General features: G+C 40.5%; 1 protein-coding gene and 1 pseudogene across 1 annotated transcript; one reads left to right on the top strand and one right to left on the bottom strand.

Annotated features, from left to right (window-relative positions):
• The first annotated feature begins 1,019 nt into the window (after positions 1-1,019).
• On the top strand, positions 1,020-3,674 carry LOC134198196 (zinc finger protein ZFP2-like). The gene is made up of 3 exons (XM_062667540.1): positions 1,020-1,055; positions 1,528-2,827; positions 2,878-3,674. Exons 2-3 carry the CDS (start codon positions 1,594-1,596, stop codon positions 3,510-3,512), a joined length of 1,869 nt encoding a protein of 622 aa, XP_062523524.1. The 5' UTR covers positions 1,020-1,055; positions 1,528-1,593; the 3' UTR covers positions 3,513-3,674.
• A 6,537-nt stretch (positions 3,675-10,211) lies between these two features.
• LOC134198038 (zinc finger protein ZFP2-like) overlaps positions 10,212-10,584 on the bottom strand; it is an 8,302-nt pseudogene continuing 7,929 nt past the window's right edge.

The raw sequence follows: 10,584 nt of genomic DNA, 5'->3' as shown, positions 1-10,584 counted from the left end.
TAGAAATGGAAGGCTGAACTTTACAATGGTAAGGACACGCCCACTTTTAAGGTTACGCCCACTTTTATAAACACGCCGATTTTTTATTGGCTTCAATTGACTGATACGGTGGAATCAATGGCAGATCGAGACTGGAAAAAGGGTGGTGTATAGACTATATACAGCTTTGGTTCTCACACGTATTTACAGGCCAAAATTTTTATGACCGCGCCTACAAATGATGGGCTGTCCGGTCTAGCCCATGCCACGCTACGCCCTTAATTGCGCTGCTTCTTCTGTCTAGAAACCCGAGTCGGAGTGGATAATTACAATTTACCAGTAAACGTTTCCCATTGCGTCATGTGAAAGACACTCCTTGTTGTTGACTTTTGAAACTTGGGATTCAATGTCGCAATAATTTTAGTTCAACAATTAGACGGAGGCAAACTGCCCCTCTAGAAATTGAGATAGAAGGTTGAAATGTGATTACTAACGTATTGTACCTATTTGAATTGTGTCTCACAATCAACGTTGCTAGAGAAATCTGAAGTAAATGTAGTTATAATTACAATAATAATTAATATTATTGTAATTGTATTATAATAATTATTATAAAATTGTATTATAACAATTAATTATTATAAAATTGTATTATAACAATTAATTATTATAAAATTGTATTATAACAATTAATTATTATAAAATTGTATTATAACAATTAATTATTATAAAATTGTATTATAACAATTAATTATTATAAAATTGTATTATAACAATTAATTATTATAAAATTGTATTATAACAATTAATTATTATAAAATTGTATTATAACAATTAATTATTATAAAATTGTATTATAATAAGTAGTTATAATTACAGTAACTTCTTTTAGATCTCACTCAGAACATCTTCCTAGCTAGCTAATGGGGTACATAAAAATGTCTCTCTTGATTAGGTCACGGGCCTTGTGTGATCCGTCCCACGTAAATATTAGGAAAATACGCACGACGCGGTCTCTAACGCACGTTACGCCGGGTCTGCGTTTCTTTGCTTCTGACGCTTTGTTCGTCACTATTGTAAGTGAAATGCTACTTCGTGTACCTATAGGAACATGTTCGTCAACACACTGTTAGCCAGCTTTGGTATACGGCGTGCACGCTAGATGTTTTGGTCTCTCGCTCGATCGTAGGACGATAGATTGTTTAGCTAACTTACTTGTTGTTGATTACATGTATAGCTTCGGTGGAAGCAGAGACTTTCCAACGGTCGACTGCTTCTATACCCTATGAAGAACGATTGTCTTCGCCTAGCGCATATCCCGTATGTGGGTATAACACGTACCAGATCTATTCGCAGTGATATCGAGCGTTTACGTCTAGACTATACGGAAAGCAACATGGAAGTAGCTTGAATTTTGTTCCTGCAGTCTTAGGACAGCTAAATTTTTAGGGGACCCCATCGAAAAAAATGGCTACTACTGGAAACTGATTTAGTTGGCGACTAGTCGTGTCACAACATTGTTTTAACCTCTGTGTTGAATTTTTGTAGCCGTATCAGTGCAGTGAGTGTTGAAAGAAGATTACTCTATCTGGTGACCTGAAAATTCGTAGGAGAATGCACACAGGACAAAAACTATACGAATGCAGTGAGTGTGGAAAGAAGTTTTCTCAATCTTACAGTCTACAACTACATGGGAGAATACACACAGGAGAAAGACCGTATGAATGCAGTGAGTGTGGAAAGAAATTTACAAATTCTAGTGATCTAAGAGTTCATATGAGAATACACACAGGAGAAAGGCCATACCAATGCACTGAGTGTGGAAAGAAGTTTAGTCAATCTGGTAGTCTACGCGTTCATATGAGAATGCACACAGGAGAAAAACCATATGAATGTAGTGAGTGTGGAAAGAAGTTTACTCAGGCTGGTGACCTGAGAGTTCATATGAGAATGCACACAGGAGACAAGCCATATCAATGCAGTGAGTGTGGAAAGAAGTATGGTCATTCTGGTGCTCTAAAATTTCATATGAGAGTTCACGCGGGAGAAAGGCCATGTGAATGCAGTCAGTGTGGAAAGAAGTTTACTCGATCTAGTGGTCTAAACGTTCACATGAGAATTCACTCTGGAGAAAATCGATACCAATGCAGCGAGTGTGGACAGAAATTTAGGCGATCTGATAGTTTGCAATTTCATATGAGAATACACAAAGGTGAAACGCCATATCAATGCAGTGAGTGTGGCAAGAAGTTTATTAGTTCTGGTACCTTGAAAGTTCATATGAGAAAGCACAATGGAGAAAAACAATATGAATGCAGTGATTGTGGAAAGAAATATACTCGATCATTCGATCTAAAAGTTCATATAAGAAAGCACACAGGAGAAAAGCCATATGAATGTAGTGAGTGTGGAGAGAAATTTTCTCGATCATTTGATCTAAAAGTTCATATAAGAAAGCACACAGGAGAAAAGCCATATCAATGCAATGTGTGTGGAATAAATTTTACTTGTTCTAGTGATCTAACGATTCATATGAGAATACACACAGGAGAAAAACCGTATCAATGCAGTGATTGTGGAAAGAAGTTCACTCGTTCTGGTGGTCTAAAAGCTCATATGAGAATACACACAGAAAGAAAGCCATATCATAAATCTCATGGAACAGAAGAGAAATACCATCCTGAACATTATAATGGAGAACTTTTTGATTTGGCGGAAGTTACAAGACACCGAACAGTTGACTTTCAAGAAGACATGATTGCTCAAAAGGATAGAGATATGATATCATCATTAAGCAAGTCTCAATCCAACTCTAATAGTACTCATTTATCTGCTCAAATTTCTGCAAGTAATGTCTTTTATATCAGGTTACTCAACATTTTGTTATTTTGTTGTTAGTGTTTAGTGATAGAAGCTTATTCACATTTCTATCCATTCCTGCCAACGGTGTTTGCAGTTCATCTGTTGTTTTCTCTATGTTCCACCATCCCAATATAGCTGTGACATATGGTGTGACTGTGTCTACGTGTAGTGACATGTTGGTGATGGAGAAAGTTGTAACGTCTTTGTCTAATGTGCTTGATGATTCAGTCGTGAATGATGAGATGAATGTACACGAACGAGTTGATATTTCTTATGGCATTGTTTGTGCAGTCGACTATTTACATCATCAAGTGGGAATCATTCACGGCTACATAAGCCCTACCACTGTATTTATCACATCTAGACTGACCGCCAAACTGTTAGATCCAGCAGCATCTTGTCTCATGCATGATAAGATATGTCAACGTGTTGAGTCCTATAATGATGATCTGCATCAACTAATATGTCTCCTCATCAAATTATACGACTCATATCCACAATTTTCATCTGTTCGTCATCGTTTATGCGAAATGATCAGTCATGATGAGACTAAGAAGTCAAGGGATAAAGTGGTATCTACGACGAAGCTGCTTGCGTTAATTGATGAATTAAAACACAATGGTGAATACAGTTGCAGCTCACGCAGACGTGAACTATCGATAGTTAATTGAAATTGAGTTCGTTATCTGATTAGATATGAATTTTGACTGTTTGTGTTTGTGAAGTTGGAGTTTAATTAATTAGACATTTGTTGAAGACAGTGTTTGCGTGTAAAGTACGAAAAGTAGCTGCCGGCTGTTGATGAAATATATTATGTATATCAGATTCCTTCTATACTACATTGTCGTTGCATCGTACATGAAGTGGCAGTAGCAAGGAAGAAAAGATTGATTAATAAAGTAGAATTGCACTTGACCGCCACATCAAATGAAGAAGCACTACAGTGCAAACGCTCCTCGTGTCATATCTATGCAGTTTCATTCACGTTCACTATTTAAACATACGGGACACTTATTTGGTCCACTTCTACGCGTTACATAGCAACGGTCGTACTGCTAAATTGTGCGTCATTGACTTCGTCGCTAAAGTCTCTGACAATGTGTGCAACAGTTCCCCTCTTGTATAGCAAATTGAGATTTTGTTTGTCGTCTAGGCACATCGTATAAACTATTGCTGTAGAAGGAACACTGATTGGTCACAAAACTTTTGCCACCGCAATGCTGACCAAACACGATGGCTCCTACAACGACTTGGTCTCCAATTAAAAACTGCTTGACGGTACCGCTTCTGACACAGCAGTATTTCGATGAATCACAAGCTTCTGAGGCTTTGGTCCGCCCAAACGCAAGGAGAAGTACTAATATTGAGTGAGACAACGATACCTTTCAAAACTGTGTACATAGTTGCAGTTGCAGACATCATAATTGTATTGACCCTGGTGACCTGTATAGTGTCCAGAAAGGTGGTGGAAGCAGTGATCAAGTTGTAGGCGCGCTGAAAAGCGTAGTCCTGAAATGCGTTAACAAGTGAGTGATCACCGCGCGATTTACTTGAAACGCAAGGGTACGTAGCGAGCAGTCAGTCTTATTAGCTAAAGAGTTTTAGCGCGGTAGGAATAAGGTCGTGCGTTTGGCTTAATTATTTGCGAGGCTAGACAGTCGTTGAGTAAGATCTGGTCTGGAAGTTCGATGATAACATACTCGATATTACAAAGGATCAGTTGTAATTGACTATATAAGTAAATATGATTAGATAGGAATTATGGCAGGTTGCGTTAGTATTAACAACATTGGTTAAAGACAGGGTCTGCGTGCAGCTAGGGCATTTTATGGGTCGGTTCATTTAGTGCTCTAGTAGACCCCAGCCATATCAGTTCAAAACAAGCTCTATTCTAGTGAATCTATATAGTACCAGGTCTATTAGAAGACATTTATATATATATGCATATATATATATATATATATATATATATATATATATATATATAAATATAGTATATATGTAATGATATACACTGCATGTTAATTACGCGTCTAAGAGTCTTGGAGTCTAAATCTAAATCTCGAAAATAGGACCTAGTCAAGTTCTTCAGCCAGAGACGTAACGAAATAGGGGCCAGAGGGAGCCATGTCTCCCAGTTGACATGGGACTGTCAATATATAAAAATGTGTATACCAATCAGAAATCAGATTACTGACTTGCCCACGACTCTCCACGAGTTTCTCATTCTTCCTAATTTAGTAGTGAGTTTGGTCGACTTGCAATTACAGTATATTCCGAGAAGAGAAGGACTTGCAGCTAGCTCTACGCTTTTCTATCTAATTGTGAGTATTAACACGTGATGCCCACGCAATCAGATTGGAATCAATGGAAATCTACGCACAATCAGCAGAGCACGCGCCGCACGTGCAACAGAACACGACCCACCGCGGCCACGAGAGTCACGACCGAATTCTTTTGTTGCAGTGTTAGCTGGTGTATTATGATGAGTAGTAGGCCGCCCGCCAAGACAAAGAAATTGTTAAACCAAGCTGCTTCGCAACATGTGTGAGGTTAGTCAATAGTGTAGACTGTCATAGACTATGGAAAATCTAGCGCACTGTAGACATGCAATCTGTACAATCTATGTCCCTCTTTAGAATTGACTTCCAAACTCAACCAGAGGAGACAGAAATGCCTCAGGCTCAGCAAAAATTGTTCTGCAGCGAAAACGGGTGATAATATGCGGCCTCCTATAGCTAGGGAAGAGGCCTTGGAAACATGATCTAACGACCTACCGATCACGCAAAAAGCCAGTCAATGACGAATCTGTGACTGTAATCAAATTTCAAATTTGTGTCTAGAGGTGCCTTTGTGTTTGGTGACCAACCTGACTCGACCAACCGGGTCCATCTGATGTTGGAAAAAGTCAGCCGCAGAACCGACGGGCCGCTAAAACGAAGCAGCCTGCAAGGAAGTCAAAGAAGAGACGTCTTCCTACGGAGAACAGTAATGCCGATGATGCTTCTTCCTTGCTTGCTGATGCATAGGCAACAAGGAGATCGGCTCGTACCAGACATCCTACGAGTCGATTATGTATTGACGACTATCAATTAGATGATGATGATGACGATGAATCGATTGATGTCAATGCATCCTGAGTCTGGGGAGAGTAGCCGGTCGTGATACCACTGCTGCCTAGAGAATGCTGTAGATTGAGGTCATGACTTGTTTATGGGGGATGTCTGCAGCACTATCCACTCTCTTTGCAGACTTTCTTGTAGGTTGTGCTAACTCCCTTTTTATATTTTTTTTAAGAAAAGATGATTGTTAGATAAAGATGATTATTGTTCAGTGTCTTTGAAATGATGTGATGAACGTGTCAGAAACATGAGCAATGTTTGGAGGATGTTTTATCGTGTAGCAACTGTTGCTCAGAAACATGTGCGTAGCGACCTATTCTTGAAGATTTCTTAACAACGCGCTCACAAACAGCAACAAAACTTAGCACGAACCTTCATCTTCATAAAAGTAACAAAGTCTAGAAGCCATTTTCACGTCTCAGACCGTTCCCTTCGAACAATCACCTCGTACGTGTCGTTAGAGTCACTTAGATTTGTCTAAAAAATCATTTCGTTTGGCTTGGCAATTGGTCACGTAAAAATGTCTTCAAATACAACGTTCTACCATTTTGCCAAGTTACAAGCGGTTCGAGCAAAGTTTGTGATCGACCACCAATAGGAAACGACTGTGGGTATTGCGTAGTGCGCATGCGTGAGTACACGTGTAGAATTGTTATCCTAAATTAATCTAGGATAATAAATTACAATTAAATAACAATAGTAATAATAATAATAATAAAATAATCATTGTGAGAACCGGTGCCGGACCCAACAATTGGCGACGAGGATTCGACGAATTGTACGATAGCGATCCGAACACAATGGCCGACGACCCACGAGCAGAAAACGACGGACCTTGCTCGCGAATGTGCCACTCAAGACATTCCAACTCATCGAAGACCTGTTGGCGCCTACCAAGCCGTCAGCTGCCACGGTAACGTATGATAGCATTGTCCAGGCGGTCCAGAACCACGTAAAACCAGAGAGATCAGCCTTGGTAAGTTGTTATGCTTTCGATACTCGAGTACGGGAATCTCATGAGTCGGTAGGGGACTTCGTGAAAACACTGAAACATTTGGCGGCCAAATGTCTGTTTAGTGACGACGCCAGGAGCGACCGACTGAGGGACAGACTTATAGCCGGCATAAGAAACGACCGTATGCTACGATCACTGCTTAACGAGAAGCTAGCTGACCTGACATTCGACAAAGCCGTTCAGCAATGTTTAGCAATGGAACAATCAGCAAAAGACGTCGATACACTGAAGGGCACAGGTCCGCCTTTCTCCTCGAGGCAGGCAGAGACTGAGACCGACGGAATACACTAGGTTACGACCAGCGATGTGACTTGCTACCAGTGTAACGAGAATCACAAAGCAAAAGACTGTCGTTTCAAAACCGCTACCTGTTTCCATTGTAAGAAACAAGGACACATCATGAGTGCATGCCGCACCAAGAAGAGGACAGGCACAGGAGAGGCCTGGAGAGGGCAGAACCAACAAATTCCAAAAGAGAGACGTCAGATGGGAATGAAAGCCATGGCAACTTGCAACACTAAATATAGTGACAGCAGCAAAAGCAACGAAGATCTCTATTCACTATTCCACATAAAGGAAAACCGAACAATCCAAGTAGATGTCGTCCTGGAGGAAGAACCAGTAACTATGCAGTTGGACACAGGGCCGGCGGTGGCAGTGATGAGCAAGACCCAATATAACAAGCTTCTCAGAAAACGTGTCAAACTACAACTAACGGCACAGGAGCTCTACATATACACTGGAGAAACGGTTAAGATTATCGACGTCTGCCAGCTGAACGTGGAGTATGACCAACAGTCAACTCATATGCCACTATATGTACTTGAAGGCAATGGATCTGCCTTGTTTGGACGCAATTGGCTAAAGCAGATCAGGCAAAATTAGCCTCTGATGCACATCTAGACGAAGCTGACGCTTGAACACCTCTTGGACAGACATGCTTACGTTTTATCATCAGGACTCGGCTGTTTGAGGGCCTCAAAGCAAAGATTGTGCTAAAACATGATAGTCAACCACGGTTTTGGAAGACACGGCCAGTAGCCTTAGCTTGCAGACCAGCAGTAGAGCGAGAACTGGACAAATTGGAAAAAGAGATGGTGGTGAAACAGGTACCTTACAGCGAATGGGCCGCACCCATCGTGACTCCTGTCAAGAAGGACGGGACGGTCCGTGTTTGTGGTGACTTTAAAGTCACAGTTAATTCACAGCTGGATGTAGAAGCATACCCTCTACCACGAATCGACAAGATCTTTGCTAATCTGAGCTGGGGTAAACACTTTAACGTAAAAAAATTTTGAGGCAAGTATACCTCCAGATGGAGCTCGATGAACAGTCCAAGCCATGCCTAACAATAAACAAGCAAAAAGAATTGTACCAATATCAACGGTTATCGTTTGGGGTTGCGTCAGCACCTGCTATCTGGCAGCAAGTCATGGAAAAAATCCTGTAAAGAATTCCGGGAGTACAGTGCTACCTGGATGACATTATTTTGACGGGCCCGACCATGCATGGAGCAACATTTGCACATTCTTGACGCGGTGTTGGAGCGACTTCACAAGTATGGATTGAAGGCAAACAAAACCAAGTGCAAATTTTTGCAAGATACTGTGGAGTATTGCGGTCACGCTATCTCTTCCACCGCACTCCGTCAGGTGGACCAGAAAGTACAAGCTATCACCCAAGTACAAGCTAGACCACAAGACGTTACACAGCTGAGTTCGTTTCTTGACATGATCCAGTACTACGCCAAATTTCTACCGATCCTAGCTAGCCAACTGGAAACATTACGCCAACTGCTTCAGAAGGATACAAAGTGGGCATGGAAGAGAGAACAAGAAAACTGCTTCAAAACTGTCAATGACCTGCTACTACAGGATTGGGTACTAACACACATTTTGATCCAGAACTGCCTGTCACCTTGGCGTGCGACAGCTCTACTTAAGGGCTGGGTGCAGTTCTCTCTCACCGGATGCCAAACGGTAGCAAACGGCCAATAGCCGACGCATCAAGGTTCCTTAGCAAGGCAGAGCGGCAGTATACACAAATTGAACGAGAGGCGCTTGCCTTAAATTGGGGAGAACGGAAATTCCAGATGTATATAGAAGGGAGACGTTTGTTTTAGTGACCGATCACCAACCGTCGAGATACATCATGGCTCCCAGTAAGCCCGTTCCCGTACAGCACCTGCCAGAATACAGCGCTGGTGCCTGTTTTTGGGCTCTTTCCACTATCAAATTGCATTCAAGACCACTCATCAACACGCAAGCTGTGACGGTCTTTCCCGAATACCGCTAAAAACCGAAACAAGCGGAACGGCGGTGGAGGAAGATGAGGTTACGCTTCTCCATATCAGTATTGTCGACAAACTGCCGATCGGGGTCAAAGATAATCGACGAGCAACCCAAACTGACCCGGTACTGCCACAAGTAATGGAATTGGTACAACAAAGCTGGACCACCAGTCCACAGTTTCTGGAATACAGTGTGCAAATAGTTTTACAAAATACAACTCTTTCCACATATTTTGTACACACTATATAAACAACTAATGACATGACTAACACATTTGAGACAATAATTAAAACGAGTAGTATTTTACATCTCACGATGTCACAAAACTAGTCAAGAAAATACATTTATTTTCGTACTACATAGAGATAAGACGTAGAACAATTTTTAGCAATAACAATTAAAATGTCTAAATCAAATTCAAGAGACATTAATTAATTAAGTCAAAAACAGTTATCGAAGTTTAATTTGATATATGCTTTGAGAAGCTGTTGGCAGAGACCCACAAAAGTCTATGGAACTCTTCATGAAGAGACGTGACACGTGCCCAGACATTTTAAATTATTATTATTCCTTGATGATCGCCATAAAAAGGTGAAGCAAAGTTACGTTTACAAGATAATGAGCGGTAATTTTTGTTAAAATAAAATTTATTTTAATATTACCTTAATAAATTTAATCTGTAGTTCAAGTGTTGTGTTGTACATATTCGTAGCTGGCCAAATCAGTGAAATGTGCAGATGTATGAATAATATAGCCCGAAAATGTGACTAATGTGTGAATATAATGTATGGCATCCAGAGGTAAAAGTCAAAGCAGATACTATTGTTTCTGCGTAAGTGCATGCCTTCATTTCATGCGCGATACAATTAAAATATTAATGCAGTAAAGAAGGAAACTAAAATAGACAATATCCGTCTTGCATTTTACACGCAAACACTGTCTTCAACCAATATATATACTTTTAAACTTCAACCTTACAAACACAACCAGTCAACATTCATATCTAATCAGATAGCGAACTCAATTTCAATTAGCTATCGATAGTTCACGTCTTCGTGAACTGTAATTGTATTCCTCATTGCGTTTTACTTCATCAATTAATTCAAGCAGTTCCCTCGTAGACGCCACTTCATCCCTTGACTTATTAATCTTATCACGACTGATCATGTCGCATAAACGATGACGAACAGATAAAAATTGTGGATATGAGTCGTATAAGTTGATGAGGAGACAGATTAGTTGATGTAAATCATCATCATATGACTCAGCACGTTGACATATCTTATCATGTATGAGACAAGATGCTGCTGGATCT

Source organism: Corticium candelabrum, chromosome 2 (assembly GCF_963422355.1).
Source record: "Corticium candelabrum chromosome 2, ooCorCand1.1, whole genome shotgun sequence".
Lineage (NCBI taxonomy): Eukaryota > Metazoa > Porifera > Homoscleromorpha > Homosclerophorida > Plakinidae > Corticium > Corticium candelabrum.
This window is presented reverse-complemented; position numbering and strand designations above follow the sequence as displayed.